The sequence below is a fragment of the Plectrocnemia conspersa genome, unplaced genomic scaffold, assembly GCF_051122295.1.
Source record: "Plectrocnemia conspersa isolate PC_06_02 unplaced genomic scaffold, ASM5112229v1 ptg000001l, whole genome shotgun sequence".
In the NCBI taxonomy this organism is placed as follows: domain Eukaryota; kingdom Metazoa; phylum Arthropoda; class Insecta; order Trichoptera; family Polycentropodidae; genus Plectrocnemia; species Plectrocnemia conspersa.
Genome location: NW_028277165.1, coordinates 18,293,855 through 18,314,402, shown reverse-complemented (window position 1 = coordinate 18,314,402; position 20,548 = coordinate 18,293,855). Strand labels below are relative to the sequence as shown.

The 20,548-nt window shown below is 29.5% G+C and overlaps 1 protein-coding gene across 3 annotated transcripts in view; it reads left to right on the top strand.

The window, feature by feature from the left end:
• The window catches only part of 5-HT2B (5-hydroxytryptamine receptor 2B), a 122,329-nt gene that overhangs the window by 80,392 nt on the left and 21,389 nt on the right, over positions 1–20,548 (top strand). For all 3 annotated transcript variants that reach the window (XM_088181947.1, XM_088181143.1, XM_088205426.1), the window contains one exon: positions 9,244–9,376. In XM_088181947.1, the coding sequence (XP_088038073.1) occupies positions 9,244–9,376 (133 nt within the window). The remainder of the gene's footprint in view (positions 1–9,243; positions 9,377–20,548) is intronic.

Genomic DNA, 20,548 nt, shown 5'->3' with positions numbered 1-20,548 from the left:
TAACATCCATGTTACTTAATTCTAATCGCATTTTTTAAATTCTATTTTTAATTTCTATTCTTTTAATTTTGATAAAAACTAAATATATTATTGAGCTCGAGTTATTAGTTTTCCTTGTATTTTGTCGAAATCGAAATATATGATATTAACACATTTTTCTATTTTTGAAGTATAAAAATCCTCATATTTGTTTCAATTAAATTTCCAATCTCCAATAAAAATAGCATTCATAATTTTCTCTAAGCTCCATTCGGAAATAATATTCCATTCAATAATGAATTTGGATCACTATTTGGATAATATGGATTTTTCCGCGAAAATCTTAACCGTAATGTTTTATCTTTATTATTTTTAAATAGTGTATTATAATTGATATATTTTTTATATATCTGAAATTAGAATCGTATATAATTATATTATAATCAAAAATACATAATTAATGTTTTTTGTGATGTTTTTCTAATAATAGCGGATATTGATTTTTAACTAGTAATTCTATCTCGTATTTGTGTGTTAAATAACACTGTACATAAATCATTACCTCAGTTACATATTCGTGTTTCCTACGTGAAATTAATTTATTAATTTTGCAAATCATCACATTTGAAAATCATTAATTAAGGTTGACACTATTCTTTTTTTTGCTTAAACAATGTATGTATGTGAATAATCTATCTGTACACTGTCACGACATGCAGATTGGCTCTTTACTTATGATGATTATATATGTTTTCTGAATTTATACAGTTTTTTTTACGTGTTTTCATTATTACGAAAAATAATAACTATATAATATTTTAGTGGTTCGAATGAATTAAATCGTTTTGTAAAAATGTATGAATGCACAAAAGAAAACACGATACTGAAAGCAATTTATATCATACAATCCAAACCAATCAATTATAAATTGTCAACAAGTCTTCTATTCACATCGTAAATATTCGAGAATCAATTTAATTAATTATTTTAATTAGAACGCTTAGAATGTTATTAGTTTCGCTCCAATCAACGTAATGCACTGTTTGAAGGTTTGTTTAATTTTCATAAAAATTGTACTCGTACAGATGCATTTGAGTTAATAGCTCCCGAGTCAATCAAAAGTTTATGATTGAAAATATCCGTCAGAGGTCCATTTATGGTAATTTAAGTTTATAACCTACCATCGAGCTTTGATGGCAGGTCGAAAGCAAACGTAAGCCGAGTACTCTAGCGATTCGTGGATAAGAGTGGATGTCGTAAAATGCTACCATATTAAACGCAAACGCGAATAATAACTAAACCTGTCGGCTTTATATGGAAGTGATACCATTGAAAATCACGAGTGCCGGAATGAAAGGGAACAATGGAGATCTGGGTGATGCAAGGATGCGATAAATAATATACTACTAGATTACTTCAATTTATTTTTAATTTAAAAATCAATATCATCGCGTGTTCGTCGCAAATTGTCTTTTTTTTTTGTAGCACATTTCGTGATCGATAAAGCTTCTTTAATTTTAAATTAGCGATACTCACTTTGAAGCAGCTGTTTTCGATTGGATATTTACTGGGTATAAATGGAGACGAAGTTCCATTTGAATAAACACAGCTGAACACCCAGATACAGAAACAATAATTATTTAATAAACGGGAGCTGTCGCTTAATATAGAAATATTATTTCAAAGCATTACCGATCAGATATCAACAATAAACAATTCCAGTATTTTGTATAATGAATACATTTATTAATTAAACACTAAAAGTAAATGTTTAGATCGTTACATATTAGTACACCCATACCTCGCTTTACGGCCTAGATACGTTCCACGAAACTTGGCCGCAAAGCGAAAAGCCGTATAACGAATCAATTATTCTAATACAAATTCATACAAATTCAATGGGATCGGTTCCAAATTTGTTAAATATGTAACATGGTTTATCATTTAAAATGCATTTTATCTTTTTATTTCATTTAAATCAAAAATACATACATAACAAGTACATACATTTGTACATAAAATAATAACAGATTCCAAAAACCAACAATAATCCGTAAACAAAAATGAAACAACTTCATGTTACATAAAATATGTGTATGAATACATAAATATTTTGTTTTAAAATGGCTTTAATCTGAAGACGATGAAGAAATGGCAGATCACTGTCGTTCTCATTTTTTGCTGGTAAGGATGGGCCTGGCTTAAAAAAATTGTCCAACGTTTGTCTTGCCTTTTTGTCTCTTTCGTTCTTCAGTGATTAATAACAGCTAATGGCTGATTTAATTCCTCGAGAAACTTTAGCGCTACGTTCGACGTCAGGATCGTTTTCAAGGAAGATGTTTATTCCTTGTTCGAAATAGGAAAAAGCTTTTGACAATTTTTTTGATGTTAGCTGTTTGAATACAACAGGCTCTGTCTCTTCATCAAATGCCAGTTCTGCTTGCAACTGAATGAGTTCCTTATATGAAAGGGGTTCCCTATCAGCTTCAAGTAGATCAAGCACATCACGTTCGTTCAAACCTTCAAAGCCGAGATCATGTGCTAGATCCAAAATGTTTTGCCTAATTTCAGGAAGGCAATTAACTTCTGCATCAGTACTTTTTACACATTCTGGCCATATTTTTTTCCAAACATGGTTCATTGTTGTTAATTTTTTTTCCTTCCATCATTCACTGATGCTGTCAACAGCATCCTTGATATTATAGTTTTTCCAAAATGTTTTAATTGAAGATTTACCATCGGTTTCCCTTATAAGTTGTCGGAAAGTTCGGCGTAGGTAATATGCCTTAAAAGTGGCTATTGCACCCTGATCCATTGGTTGGATCAGAGCTGTTGTATTTTTCGGAAGGTACTTAATCATGACATATTCAGATAGTTCGGATAAATTAGTAGGATGCCTTGGTGCATTACCCAAAATTAGCAAAGCCTTGTTGCTTAAGTTATTGTCTCGCAAATATTTTTTCACTTCTGTGCAAAAGTGAGTTTTGATCCAATCCTCTAAAGTAGCTTTAGTCATCCAAGCTTTCTTGTTGGATCTCCATATGACGGGTAATTGATTTTTATTTAGTTCTTTAAAAGGCCTTGGATTTTCGGACAAATATATTAAAAGTGGTTTTAGCTTAAAATCACCCTCGGCATTTGCACCAAGTAGCAAAGTTAATCGTTCTTTAGACACCTTATAACCTGGCGCAGATTTTTCGGTTTTTAAAATGTACGTGCAATCAGGCATTCGCTTCCAATAAAGCCCTGTTTCGTCTACGTTAAACACTTGTTCAGGTTTATGACCACCTCTTTCAATAATTCCCTTTAAAATGTTGGGATATTCCTTAGATGTGGCCTCATCGGCGCTAGCTGCTTCACCTTTCATTTTAAAATTATGCAAATTAAATCTATTTTTAAATTTTTAAATCGAAAAAAAGTTTTTTGCCGTTATAGAGAAACATTTTAGGCCGTAAATCGAAAACGTGCATTAATTGAAGAGGGCCGTTATAGCGAAAGGCCGTATAAAGAGCGGCCGTATAGCGAGGTATGAGTGTATTGCCTTAGCCTTCACCTTAAAAATACTAATGTTATTGCAACATATGCGAAACACTCTCATATATTGTGTATAATACTAGTGTCGCTATGTCATTTATAATATGCCAATTTTGGTGATGAATATTATTTTTTATCATCTATTATATATTCGATATATAAGATTAAAATTTTCTTTTAAAAAATATATATTAAAATTGATCTCTTTATTTACATGATTATCAAAAACATTTTACATTTTTATATATTTCATATTTTTACATAATTTATAATTAAAAAAAAATATATTGAGTATAATATAAATATTGAATTAATAAAAACTCTTATTGGATATTGGGTAGCAAATTATTAACCACTTGACATTTAATTCCATATTTAGTATTGACTGACGGAATTATTTGATGCCCTTTTTTTGTCGAATCATCCATTTAATATAATATAACCCCATTACGTCCGATAAAAGGGTGTCATCCAAAAAATGTACCACCCATCCTTCAAATACCACACATTTTATTGAACGCTATAAGCACGATGAATTTGTTAATCCTGATTAATCACAACCGGAAAGTTGTACTATTGCAAATTTATATTTGACATTTGAGATACGTCCGTTTTGCAATTAAGATTAAACCTGGAATAACACGGTATTTCGCGAGCGCGATGCGAATAATTAACATGGCTTTAATATATTATGCGATGTAGGAATATATAATAATTTGGGATTCAATTTCGGATGGTGGGTCTTTATGTACGTTTTTTAATAATGGTTTGACCCAAAGGGAAAATTATTGTATTTTTAGCAAGTTCCAAGTGCCGTCCAAGTTTTCCTTGGCGACATAGATTCAAAGTGTAAAATACTGTGAGCCGGCATGAAACCGCGTTTGTGATTTTCTGCAAACTTATTTTTTGCACTCTCCGTGCAGCGCACGTATAATACTTTATATTTAGCTTTTTCTCTACCGGCGCATAAGTTTTCGTTGGTACACTTTATGCGAAATCTTTGAAAGCACACATTAATTTTCATTCGTTACGCTTGGGTTTGGAAAGTGGACGATAAAACAAACCCTTTAATAATTTGTCACTCGTCTTTGGTATGATGAATAATATTCCGACACGACAGAATCCGCATCTTTTCTTATCTCAGACTGTGACGCACGTGCTGGCGTTGCTTTGACAAATTGCTACCATAAAAACACTTGTGTTGATCCTTTATATATTTCTACAAAAAAAAAAATCAAGATGTATTGTATTTTATACAAAGGGTATTTGTGTTCAAATAATGAAAGTAAACCTCTCTTCTATTATATTTTTTTCCGGAGATTTTTAAGCATATTTAATTTGATGCCGGTATGTCCAAAAGCAGGGGTCGGCCAAGTGCGGCTCATACGCGCGCGTGGCTCTTGAGAAATATTGAATTTTAAAATATAACTACCATATTTTCCCTTATTAAAGAATATATTACATTTTTTATTTAATAACAGGTATTAATATATATAAAAAATATATTGAATATAATAATAACGATAACTTATTACCTATTTTTTTTAATTATACATACTTACGGTTGATCAGCTGAATGAAAATTTGTCACTAGTACACTTTTGTTTATTATTTACCTTCTAAATCAGTTCCTCTTAACGATAATCTCAGAAGTAGTATACATAATCTCGAAAATTATTGGATTGACTTTTTGTCACGAACAATCAAGATTTTGTACAAATTTTGTATGTTTGATGCTTTTATAAAATTATAATTTTATGAAATAATAATATACTTTGTATTGTAGCAAAAGGTGCAAGCGTCATGGTACGCGTTGTAAAACTTATCACACTAGAACGCCAATTGTGCATTTCTCATGGAGTTAATTTCGCCATTTCACAAAAAAATCCAACTTAACGTTCGAAATCATGCTTTGAAAAAAATTATCAAATTTAATTCTCTAATATTAAAATGCATTTAAAAAATAAAAAACATGTTTAATAATTTATAGTGAAATCGAAAATATTTATATTTTTATATTGCATCAGTTTTACTTATACAGCGAAAAAATTGTAGCAATACTTAAAAAAATACATACTAGAAATTATGTTCATCCACAAATATACGTTAGAAACGAGCACGGAATGGATCTTTATTTGACTGTAAAACCAGATAGAATAGTCTTTATAATATGCTAAAGCAGTTTATATTTATAAAATAAGGAAAATAAAAAACTTACAGATTTTTAAGAAAATGACAGAAATTAAACTATTTGTGAAACCCGTAGTAAGCTATTAAAGCATTATGTAGTGATGATTTCAACTTGTGCTCAGTCTATGCAATTTTTAATTTAGCATTCTAGAAATTGATTGAGCTCAAATTTTTGTAATAATCAAAGACATAAATTGATCATAAAAATATTTATTTGAGGTACTTTTTAAATCCCAATGCACTTTCAGTTAAAAATAAAACAATTAAAACTTTTATTTAAAGATTAACTGAATATGTGAAAAATACACTACAAATTTTCGAGCTACTAGAAACGTCATTTGTTGGATTCTTTAGCAGTTGCATGACGTTGTCGTGTTTTGAAATCACAGAGGTGTGACTTCGGAAGTTAGTCTTCGCTGGCGTATCGAGTTGTATTATTGTGTGCTGTAATGTCGGTGGGGTAGCTGAGATTTTTCGTGATGTCTCTCTTGTAGATGCAGTCTCATGAGTCATCTTTGCTGCTGTGACATTGTGGCGTCTTTTTCTTCTGTGACCGAGTGCCACAGTTTTTATAATGCTGATTCAAACCAGTTCTGGCAAATTGCAGACGAGGATGTTTGCTAGCCAATTGCATCGTTTCTTTGACTCCCACCCCCCGAAATGTGTTCACGCTTAAAGAGGTCCAGATGACCACTTCAGCGATTAAATAACAATAGTAATGTGCGCAGGGTGGAACGTATTTTTAGCGCGCATCCTTTACGACAAAAATAGTATAGATGAAGAATATGCTATAAGGTGGTCCGTAAAATATTTTTAATTATAAACGCAATTATTGCGAACTCTACTCCGTCGTTAATGCGGCTTCACTTTCGAGAACACTTGAATTTCTCTTTTATGTGCCTTATAAATTGTAACAAACTATGTAGGTGGTTGAAACTACGACAACTCAATAATATTTCTATAAATAAATAGTATAAATTTATAATTTTTTGTAAAAAAAATATTATGAAATTGTAAATTGACGATAATGAGATGATGTTTATAATAGTGTAATTTTTATTACAAATTAAGGAAAAAAATGATACAAATTGTAGTTATTCTATAAAAATATTAATTAAAATAAATATAACTTAATATATGTAACAATGAAGTCTATGCTTTTAAATCTGAAGCAACGTGTGCTTATATTTTATCGAAATATTTGCTATTTAACATTAATGGGCTAAACAAATTGTGATCAGAAAGTAATAATGATTTTTAACCGCTGCTACTAATTTAAATTAATAGCACAGATATATGTAAATTATTTTTATAACTTTTTGTTGGATGTCTTGTAGCTTATAAAAAAATGTGTTGTTTTTGTTACTCCACACCGAGCAAGCATATGTTAAAATAATTTGCTGATTATTTCGGTGTTTCTTATAAATATCAGTTTTAGGGACACGATAGTGTTAAGCTATATTATATTTGGTTTCTATTAGAGTACTAAAGTATGTCGGAAAATGTTTTTATAAAATTAAAGCTTTCGGTACTATTAACTTGTTTATTTTAAATAATTGGTAGCAAAGCTTGTCTTTGTTTTTTTTACATAATAGTAGCTCTGTTATATTTTATTATTTATTTAATAAATATTTAATTAAAATTCTAAAAGTGTTTCATCGTTTCTGTGTGCATATTTCATTTATGGTAATCCATTAGTAAAAACAATGGTAAAAATTGGCTCCATTAAACTTTCATAAAGAATTATAGATAAGAATTTAAATGGATACAAGGAAAAATATGACTTTTACTTCTCATGTATGTGCGTATCAAGTGTTGAATATGGTCGGGCGTATTGTATTTATTATGCTGTATCTAGCGCTAAATTAACATATGATTAAATACGCTAAATTAAACTATTGATGATATGTTTTAAGGGGGTTTTTAAACAAGTTGACCTGTTTTTAAATATTTAACTAAATACGGAAATACTCTTTATTAGGTTTTTGGTATGGATAGATTATTTCCGATTTACAGATGGTAGCAAAATACTCTATTTTCATTTTTAATCTTCCGTTGTAACCTGGCATGCGTAAGCCCAATGCGTTACAACGTGGTAAATCTGTACCAACTAGGTAAGTCGATCACACATAATGAATACGTACAAATGAATATTAATTATCAATAAAAATGTTTGGGAATCAGTGAATTCTATATAATTAATTAAAAATTGTTATTTATATTTATAATTAAAATATATTATTTTGTATCCGGTGCCATTTTTTTTATCTTTTATGTTTTCAAGGACAATATATCAGCTGCATTCTGGTATATAATAATGCGTTTATTATGTGTGCATTTGCATATTTTGCTCGTTTAAGATAATTAAAAAGATGAAAAAATGCAATTCAAATACAAGATAATCATATCATAAAAACAACAAAATGATTTGATATACTCAAATATATTTTGATTTAATAAAGTTTGTCAGGCCGGCTACTTTTCGATCTGACAATTAATACTTTTTCAAAGTTTTAGCATATAAAATACTTATTAAAATATTTTTACAAATATTTATTTTTAAAGTCGTAATATGTGAAGGGGTGAGATTGTTCAACAATGGCCAATAATAAACTTTACGAGAGGGCATAACTTGGGTTCAATTTCCTGTATAGGTCGGCGGATTCCATGTTTTTCCCCCTCATTTTCCTGACTTTCCGGAACAAAAGTCGATTAGACTGGTAAACTTCTCACAGGGATAGTAAAGTTTAAGCTTGTCTTTATTTTTTATTGCCTCTGTTTGGTATTTTTGTGTTGGCACAGTAAAATGACAATTGATTTAATTTAATTTTGCGGAACTAACTATAACTTTATGCTTTTATGTTAAGGTTAAAGTATTTTGATGTTATGTACTATTTACTAATTTAGAACATCACATGCGAATTTACATAGTAAAATTGACTCTTAAATTTCATCGATTAGTCAATTTCACCTCAAACTAGTTATGATCATTATTTTAATTATATTATTATATTAGTCAGATTATTTTATATTTACGTTAAATAAATTGTGAATTATACTTTCGCGTAAAAAACATAAATTTGATTACAGCAAAGGCAAACCTCAAATAAAAAATAAGACACATTTTTATATCAGAAAATATTTAATATAATTAAATAAAAAAATCTGGCTTTTGATTTTTTTGTATTAAAAACTTAATTATAATTCATAATCGAGAGCTCTGCTACAAATAATTAAACATATTTATGTTGAATTATATTACGTAGATTATCACATTATAAACTTACTTTAAAGTTTAGTATCCATTTATATTACTACACTTTGAACACAGTGTGCTATTGAGGCAACGAACCAAACCTTTCGTTTAGTTTTTAATTCCCAATTCACCTTTCTATCTCAAAGACAATGAATAAGTCACGGAACAATGGCGCAACCTGACAGGAATTTACCTGATAGTTTCTTTTTTTATGTAAAGTATCCAAAACAGCTATTTATATGTACTGGATAATATATGGCATTTAATGTATTAATTTTTTACAGAAAGGCGTAATACATGGAGAAGAGCAACAACCAGTGCCAGAGGTACACCACAACACACAGGACACTCAGCAGCCAGCACTGACACAGATTTGACAGCTCTGGATGCTCACGAGCTTTGGCTTCCCGATACCAGGTATTTGAGCCCGTTTAAATCCGCGTTTCTGCATAGGCTTATATGTACCGTATATTTACGTATAAGCTAACTGTGAGTCCATGTTTAGATGCCAAATGCGGTATTTGTGTGTGCATGCGATAGCCGTCTGTGTACTAAATCCCGCTTTAAACAACGTCTTAGCAAACCGACAGTATTTAGTTATACGCTGAGGCAATCCAACGAGAAGAAAACTCGTTCTGAAAGTACTAAGCCATCAGCTTTAAACGCCCGCTAGAACGTTCTACAATCCTTTAGATTATGTTCTGACTGTCTGCATGCGGTTCTCACCGGATTTAATTACTTTCAGATGCAGCGGCGTTAAAACCGATACGTAGCATACGGAAGATGCTCTCGCGATTGCGTTTTGACTCTAAATCGGGAGTATAGGAGTACGTTATACTAACAAACTTCATATGTTTGCAAAGTAATATGATCTAAATTCATGTATCCATATGATTTTCTCAATTATTTTAAATTGTGGTTGAACCCCAATATAAGCTGCTTTATATTTTATAAATGTTAATAGTAAAATTGTACATACATATATGTACATACAAAGAAAAATTAGAATAGGAAAATATATACATGTATTGAAAATCTCCTATCAAATTTGAAATATGTCTCAGTGACAGTTGAATTACCGAAAAAAGACGACTGACAATCCATATCATACATATTGATTCAAAATATGTTTTATTATTTTGAATTGTGTATTGTTAAAGTTAGGCTAAAAAATAGGCTATAGTATATATAATGTTAGCAAAACCACAAAGAAAAAGCTTTGACTTTGACTTACAGCCACAAAAACTTTGACTCACAACCATTATAGATAAATGCGCAGAAAGCAAAAAAACTGCGGATTCTTCAAAATGAGCAAGATCCGGTGAATATGGTGGATGATTATTAAAATCTTAGTTGATTCCCTAATATAAAATAAACATTACCAATTCAGGTTTATTATTTAAAATATTTGATTTTGCTTATTGTTCATGATAATATCTGTGCTCTAATTGTTTTATTGAGTTCTAGAAGCTCCTACTAGACAATTCAATAGATATCCCATCAAACATAAATTATTACTGTTTTTTGAATAGTGTCAGGGGATTTTTTATAAGACAAAATATATTTGATATTTAAATTAAATTTACGTACAGTTTGTATATTTCTGTTATTGTATACATAAAGTCCTCTTTCCGTATCTGCATTCAAGGATTCAGTCATTTATAAAGCGTTTTAAACCCTGGGTTACGAATTTAGAGCTGGACCATGGTCACGTGAAGAGGGAAGCGGTTGCTTTTTTCATGTTTTTTTGTCAGCGGCTGTTTGTACAAAATCAGTAAGTACAATCTGGAGAGATGTGTTGATGTGTTGACAAAATGGAGTACAAATTTAAGTTATTCTTGTGATCATGTGTATCTGCCGTTTATACACATAGCCAAACTAGAGATTCTTATTCTCACCCACTTATTTCTGCAGCGACCAATTACGGTGTCAATTCCGTACACAAAATGAATGTACAATTCCGGTCAAAAAACATGATTCTGAAAGGCTATCGTAATGGTTTTTGTATGATCACGTACCTTTAAATCGAGATCTTAATCTTTGTTCTATGACTGGAACTTTAAAACTTAATCGGCCGGTATAATAAAAGCCTAGCGCCTTTCGACTTTTGTAATTTTTTCTTACGCTCGGTGCGTCATATTAACTTTTTGGATCTCATTTGGATTTTCAGGATAGTCACATTGATTTTATCATGAAACAACGTAATTTAGACATATTTAGACCCTTGTCCGAAAGCACCTTTTACTTATTTTAATGCAGAATATGTACTTAAATTCCATTGTGAATCATGAATTAATACAAGTTTTTACGATAAACGAATAAAAAAAACATATAAAAACTGCTATAATGCAGCAATTTATTCACGTAACGTAACGTTTATTAGTTTAGAGCTTAATAAATATTGTGTAGTTATTACACATATACATATATATATCTGTAAGATATTTAATAGATTACATTTTAACATTTTAAAGATTTATAAAAATCACAATAAATTTAAAAAAAAAAATTAGATCGCTTCAATCGAACTTTTATTTTAAGAGCGAATGCTCAATTCATATATTATTCCAATAATAATAAAATGAATATAACAATCAGATAATTTGACAATTCATTATGATTTTGAAAAAAAATTGAAGAAATCATTGATTTCTTAAATTATTTTTTTTATTTTTATTCTATTATCTATTCATCTCACTAGATTTTATTTTTATTTAGGTTCAAAGCCTATACAAATTTTCGAGTTTAAATCAGTATCTTCAGATAACTTTTTACCTATGTTAAAAATTTATATATAATAGATGATTTTTTTCTGTGTTATATAAATTATAGCTGGTTAAATGCTATATATTAACCACTAAACCAGTTGCGTTTTAAGCCTTTCAATAATATATACTCACAATCTAAATTATGTAATCGTATTCACGATTAAATATTTTTAACGAATGTGAAACGCCTCACATTGGCAGTATAACCGCATAGAATCTAATATCCGAGTATTTATTCTATGATGAATGACGTTAAAATTATAAACGAGTTTTATATTTTATTATATATATTAAATATTCATTATTCAGCTTGAAATTTTTCACTGTCAAAATGCCAACCTCTTTTAATACGCGCTGTTGGATCATAATATTTTTATTTGTTTTCTCCGATCAATTTTCATCGAATCCATGTACAAAATACATCCCTAAAATACGACAACATTATCATAATTTAAGCATCCCCTATCGCGTCAATGATTCGCGGCAATTTCCCCCTCATTTTTATCTATTATAAAATTCAGTACGTAAAAAAAAGTATACACTCTCCCGCATTTAGGAGAATATCTCATTAATCAACGTCCGCTCGAAGAGGCACATTATCCTTTGGCTCCTTTTGATTTCAATTTTTTCTACTCGACGTTGGTCGCAAACTTTTTTATTATTATTTTTTTCGCACCGGATACCGACCCAAATTAGCATTTTATACGCCAAGCTGGGAATTTTGTGACGGTATTCACACTAACGTTTCGTACATTCGATTTGAATATTTAAATACGATAATATGCTCGTAAAAGTATACACCAACGCTTTTATATCTTTACAAAGAAACATGTTTCGAAATGAGAACGTGTTTCAATTAAAGTATAATACGTAAGAACTTACAAGTTCAGTAATTTAATATATATTATAATAAATTAACATTTTTTTTAATACAGGAGGGGTGCAACTTTTATTTACAACAATAATTAAATTTGCAACGAACGCCTTGTAAACAGAAGCATTTTAATTTTACTATTCAATTAATATTTACCCATTAATGAGTTAAATACCAATCATGATCACAGAATCAATGTTATTATTCTTTGAATCCCATTTCTGCGATTTTCTAATGTTCTTAAACCATAATTATTTTATATTTATTCCAGTGTCAGAATTGTTTATTTCTTATCATTATCATGGGCCTCGAAATACTTAGCTTACAGGCATTTTAATTTCATTGATATAATTTCGTATTGTGTGTCATCTCATTAGTAACATTACATATGAGTGTCGTAATAATTTTATTTAAGTAGATTAATATAATCGAATATATAAGCTTATTTTTCACAATAGGGAGCTTATGACGCGTAACTTTTGCTATATAAAAAGCTGAAGATAAAAGCCCATTATGCGTGATAAACGATGCTTAAAGTTGAACTTTACATATTATATTTTTAATACATTGAATATAAATAAATACTTCTATATTATAAAGAACAGTACATGTTACAAAAAGCTTCTTAAAAGGGCTCACTGTATTATTATTTAACTAAAATGAAGTGCTGAAATATGTTAGAAATAGCAAACTTTTGACATGCGATAAAAAACTTACTATGATATAAGATTTAATATCTTTAAATATAAAATACATTTTTGCCGTTCACTTGTATAATATTATATTATATATTTTTTGCGATATCATATCCTTTTTATTTTGTTCAGTCTAGCTGCAAGGGATGGGGTTCTATTTTTAACATATGCAAATAATGAAAATCGCCTTTAAATTTTCACTCAACAGAGTTGCGACTTTGTTCCGGAAAAAATCCAATATAATACATAGTCTATTATATAATATGTTTAATTTTCTATTTATGATATAACACATCATAGCCTAAGTAATACATATATCATATTTATATATGATTTTTAAGCATCAACACATATTGGCATATGCGGAAAACTTTTGAAATATAGCAGTATTCAAGGAGCTGCCTCGAAATTGGGCCAGAAGTTTTCCGTCGGTACTATAACCATTTTAATATGCCAGAATCCGAAAAACCCTCATTCAATATTCAAGTATCGTAAAAATTCAGTTCAAAAAATAAAGTATATTTATTTGCTAGGATTCAACTGCAATAAACTAGATAACATTTCAGTAAAATACATAAAATTATTTTATGTTTAATAAACTATGTGTTTTATTGTTAAAATGCGCCAAAAGTAATATATTATATATAAATCTTTTCTTTAATTCAATAGTATTTTAAATATATTTATTATTAATATATATCCCATTTATTTAAATACATTTAATTTTATACTTTATGTATCATTAGTCTAATATACACACTGTATGTAATATTTGAGCTTCAATGTTTTATTCTAGAAATACATTTAAACAATAAAAGTAAATGTCATAGTTTGTAAAAAAATACGTTAAGAATATTAAATTTATTTATTATTTATTTATTTATTTATTAAAATTATAACTATCGTGACCTGACAGACAAACCCAATGCGTCACGATAGTCAAAAGTACTAATACATCATAATACATACAAATATAAACAAGACAAAACAACAGACACAAATCACCTCAACAGGTGTGCATTGTCCCATACGAACTGAACCAAAACTCCATGTGTGCAAGAGAAAATGTCAATATTACTATGGACAGAATTGAGCAATTAAATAGCCTTGGCCAGAGAAGAGTTGGCAAGTGCTCCAGTTCTAGACTTAACAGGCAAGAATAGTGGACGCGACCGAGAACTATAACCACCTTCAGGAGCCCACATTTGAAGCTGCTCGAGCACTGAAGGATTGTCTACGATGCCCTTGAGCAATTTCCAGAAGTGTTTAATTATATAAACACTTCTGCGAGTCGACAAAAAAACGTATCCCAGGGCTCCCAAAATAAAAGCACTGGGAAACAAGAACGGATAATACCCGTATTCCTTCAAGTATAAATATCGAAGAAATTTACGTTGTACTTTTTCCAGCTTCAATTCATTACATTGATTCATTACGCCTGGGATCCAAATGATGGAGCTAGTTTCTAGTATGCTGCGAACTAGAGTATCATAAAGAGTGCGCAATACTAAAGTATTCCTGAAGTAACGCGCATTTCTCAAGATAAAACCGAGCATTTTTAAGGATTTGCTATGAGTCTCTGCAATGTGCTGGCTAAATTTCCAACGTTCTTCGAAAGTCAATCCTAAATCCTTAGTTGAAGAAAATCTTTCCAGAAAATATCCGCCTAGATGGTATGAATATTTTGCCGGCGTTAATGACCTTGAAAATGAAATTGTGTGACATTTCTTTACACTGAAAGGCAATTGGTTATAGCAAGCCCATTTCCATATAGAGTTGAGATCCTCCTGTAGGTCGAGGGAATCAGAAATCGAATGCATTTTCTTGAAAATTTTCAAGTCATCTGCATATAATACAAAATCTGAATGCTCTATTGCTGTTTCTATGTCATTAATGAACAATAAAAACAACAATGGACCCAAATTGGATCCTTGAGGTACTCCAGTATGTATTAGGTCAGTCTAAAAATAAAAACATTATTTTTTTTTAATAAAAGTGATGACTAGACAGACATATTTATATTATTTTTTTTTATTAAATATAAGTTAAATCTTTAATAAAGTATAATTTAATATAATTTATTTTGTGCGAAAAACATGAAAATATTTTTGCTTGCAACAAAATTATACAAGATATGGAAAAAATTAGAAAAAATCACATACTATGATTATAACAGGTATATATGACAGGTATATAAAAACATTTATTTAGTTTTGTTAATTAAAAATCAACCAAGCGCAAAAATTCAAAGAAAAGTTTTATTAATTAAAATAATTATCTTGAGATTATATAACTCTTTCTTAACAAAATTTAAAAAACATTGTTTTTAAACATGAAAAATCAACCCTGCTTTATATTATATATTTTTCGTGTAATAGTCTAGCGCCAAACAAGTGATAAGGGTTAGTTTGTGTGACTTAACCTAACACACACATTTTTTCGGATCTCTCCTGCAATTCAAAATGATGCATTAGCTTGAATGAATAAAATTTAAGTTCTCACTTCTTTGGGGATAAATCAATTATCTTTGATCCATCCAAAGTTTACGGAATTGGAGCATTTAGTGATTACCAATGATAGCTCCGTTTGCCATTATAGTAAACGAATTATTTTGTTGCTTAGCTTAAATATTTTTTTATACTTAACTTAAAAAAACTACAGCATTTTGCTATTATTTATTTTTAATAAATAATAAATCTTCAAGTAATTTATTAATGAAAAAAATTCTGTAAGCCGTTAAGCATATATTTTCCAAATGTAAGTTTATACAAGTTTAAGCTCATAAATTAAACAATATCCAATTATATTCGATTAACTTTCGATTTTTGTTATTATATATTTTTTACCTAATAAAATAAACTAGTTGGCAAATAGGTACGATAGCATATCATTAAGTACAGTTTTCCTAATTTATGTACATATATGTAAACGAAATATTTTGTTGCTTAATTAATTGACACTAGAGTATTCTTGAAACGAAATAAAAAATACCGCGTTTCGTATTTTTTTCTTAGCAATAACTAAGGGATCTTAGGAAAAATATCTGTAATCCATTCAGCATATATTCCCTAAATGCTATGCATATCATAAAACATGCTTCTATATCTAAAATTAAGCTCATAAAAAAAACATGCGCAAAGTACATTTAATTTAATTGACATTTTAAAAGGACTCATCAATTAAAAGCCAATGCCAGGGCAAAGTGCTCAAATTAACTAATGTGAAACTAACTATTCCCAACAAGGACAAATATTTACATAGAATTTGAACTCAATATTCTAAGTTACCTAATAGAATAAGCTCTAAAGTACATTTATGTGAGACATTTAAATAAAGTTAAAAAAATATAACGTATTAATAAAATACTAATGCAACCCAATATATATATTATTTCACACATATATAGTTCACTGGCTATATATATAATTTCTATTTCAGTAAAACAAATAAATAATACGTAATTGCAAGTATATAAATTCTTTTTTGTAAATACCATTTTTTTTAAGTAAATACACTTGTGCTATTAATAGCACTTGAGGTCTTAAACAATTTCATAATGTAAATATAAAAATATAAGAAAACACAATTATACGACTAAAATATAATTGGTTCAATTCCCACATGAAACCTGATGTTTAAATTTCTATCGTGTCATGGAAATCGGAATTATCATGCAATGCCATAAATACGTGCCATTGTTTTAAAAATGTATAACAAAGTAATTTGAGGTGCAAGTATCGTAATTTTTTACTGTTAGTTTTGAAACATCTATTGATTGTTTTGGGGTGTTCCGGAAAAATTTTCCTTCAGATAAGACTGCGAAGATCCAGTTCACTCTGTTAAGCAGGAAATAATTTTTTAGAGTAATGAACGCGAAATGCACATGCTCAAGGTGGATTCTATCCTAAATGTGATGCTGTGTGTGTTGTTGGATTAAAAAAGAAACATTTATTTTAAATTTCTATCAAGTAACTAATCCATCAATTCGAACAATTTGTGAGATTGAAGGGCCAGCTCGATCAAAATCGTCCAGAGCTGCTCTATTTTGCGCAGTGTGATATTTTTAACACAGCCTAATTTTGCGAAAAAGTTTTTAAAAAATAAAATTAAGGGCTAAGAGTTATTGCTGCATCCGCCTTATTTTCCGGACCTCGCTTCCGCTCGGATTTTATTGTAATTATTTTCCGTTCTACAGCAGTTTTAAAAAGCGAAATTATTTTCGAACCCAGAACGTAAATAACTGTCATTCTTGTTTCTTTGCATCTAAACAAAGTTTTTTTTTAAATAATGGAATTTAAGAAATGGTTATTGTCAGTGATATATTAAAGCAGTAAATATAAAATGAATTAAAAACAATTAGAGCTTATACATGATATTACCGATAAACATATTTAGCACTGTAAACATATAATGAGTTTATTATACGGTACACTCTGCATACGTCCATTTACATCTAAAACTAGAAAATCAATTTCCCAATCTTTTCAAACGACGATTAATAGAAAAAGGCAATGACGAAAAAATCGCCTCACAAAGACCGTTTGTCGAATTGGGTGCTTTTATCGCAGTTTGTATCAGTCGGCGGGTTCGTTTAATTCAAGTTTAATTAAACGCAACCCGGAAAGCATTTCTGGATAGGATGCATTGTTACACAGTTTCCCACGGTTGTAATCTTGCTCCGTAGTCGTTTTATTGGAGGGAAGCTGCGCAATTAGTGTGGTCTTTGTAACGAAACAGCGAGCTACATTGTCCTTACACTTTTATGCCTTCCTTAGCCTGGGACGCTTTTGATGGAGCGACACAAGAGTTTGAAGACTTTGACGATGCTAAGATCGTTCGTTAATTTTCATGGAAAAACGAGAAAAATAACTCAATATACAACAAATATAATTGCGCACTGAAATGAATCTTTATTGCGATAAAGTGAAAGGAAATATCATTTAGATAAGAAACGAAGAGTAAAGCGTTTTAAAAGTGATTAAATCGAAGCTGTCAAATAACAAGATTTATTAGAAATGCGAGAGAATGACATGAAAATCATGGCTTATAATTGTGAATACTGAAATGCGATGTATTGGAGACAAAAGATGAAAACATAATAAATATATAAAATGCTTTCATGATGGATAGGTTCTACTGAACTCATTTTATATTACGCCTACAATATTACAAGAGCTACCTACGTACTTATACAGAAGTAAAATAACTACAAAAGGTATTTATGAGAGCACAATGAAATAAATAAATTAAGAAAGAAAAATAATGTTATATCATTATTAACTTATAATATCTGCTGGGTGGGCGTATAACTGGTAATAATATAAATGATATATACTAAGACGTTAAATAACCAGATTTCAGAACTTTTAAGTGATTAATTGCTTAATTTGAAAAAGCTGCAGATCGACCAGATTCACTATCAACGACAAAAAAAAACACTAGTACAATATTGGCATATATTTGTGGACTTCAAAGCAGAATATGATACTATGAGTAAAAATAAACTGTATGAAGAGATGAATTTGAAGTACCAAACAAGATCATAAACCTCACTAGACTTGCAATGACATAAATTGAATAAATGTATGCATATAAGTGTCAGTCTCTGGAAAAGATATGCATAAGATAAATCTTCTGGAGGCAGTCATGACCCAACCAGGGATGTATAGCTTAGAAGTAAAATATAATGTAAAATAGTTGATTATTTTATTATTTTTTACAAGCAATTATTAAATCACTGTTTAATTTGGAGCACTCGCGTAATCTGGGATAGCCTGATAACATTTTAATAGCCAATCACTAGCGTAAATTTGATTTTATAAAATAAAACGTTGATTAGCATTCTTTAATTAAGGCTATCGTGTTTCACATAGAGCAAATTACAATTATTTAATTTAAAATATTCTGCCTTAATAAATTTAAATATACGGTACAGTGATTCAAGAAAAACTCTTTGTTAACGACAATGGCCCTATAGTAATATAAAACTTGCCATCTGTCTTAATTTTTACAGCCGTAACTTTGAACCATATATAGTAGGTGTATATGTACATATATGGTTTTATACCTCGGCCATAAAGCGTTTGAAACATTGTACGATGTACATTGTCTTCTACAAATTTGCAAAGTCATAAAACTGGTATGTATATACACAATATGGGGGAGATCAATCCATGTCAGTGGTGTAGCTGTGCATCTCTTTGAGCAATACACTTTACATGCTATAAAAATTGACGTAGGACTAGGGATGTTTGAGTGACATAAAAAATTGTGGAGAGTTATTTTAATAAATTGCATTCGATCGTCTCAAAAAGATATGTTTTTGTACCACTCATATTTTATTTAAAAAAACTAAAAATGTTTCATATTAATTCTCAATTCATAAAATAAATAATATTTCGATTAAGTATACAACTACTAGACAAAGTATGCACTAACTATAAGTTATAGTTGAAACTTACAATACTACATTTTGTGTTTAATTCTTCTACATAATGTATGCTTTACCTAGTGAGTGTGTGAACTCTGACGTGAGCTAGTTACATCGCTGACGAACAAGATTTGATAGACGAGTGTGTTTGACAACCAACCTAATCGCGAGCGATTAATCGTAGACGCAATAAAAACATAGCGTTGGACAGGTTAGGTTAAGAACAGTAAACACCCCATGAATAACTCTTTGCAAAAAACTATTTAAAAGAAGGATAACATAAATAGAAAACAAGATTTACCTTACATACATGGTTTAAAATACCTATAAAATATTTTTTTAATACTTTGACAAAGAGTTAGAGCATACAATATCTAGTTACATTGTTCATAAATTCTTTTGTGTGTACTGTAACTGAAGTGATACATACATACATATGCTCTAAATAATTTTTTTTTTACATGCACTGATATAATAATTAAATCATCTTATCTTTGTGGCAAATATATTAAAAAAATAGTATAAAAGAAATAAAGTATTAATTTTATAAAAATTGTTGTCTTATGGTTATTATGATATTTAATATCATGGTTAATATTATATTTAATTTTTTTTTTTTAATGCACTGAATTAAAATATTTTGCATCATTAGCTAGTCTGACACTAATGGTTGTGTTAATGAAGCTCTGATATTATTGGATTTCATAACATGTTAATAAGTACTTTAATTTAAAGTTTTCAACTTTAAAACTGGAAAATTAAAACATTTCAATCTAAATTTGTACAAAACTTTTCCGACACACAACAAGTATGTGAGTGATG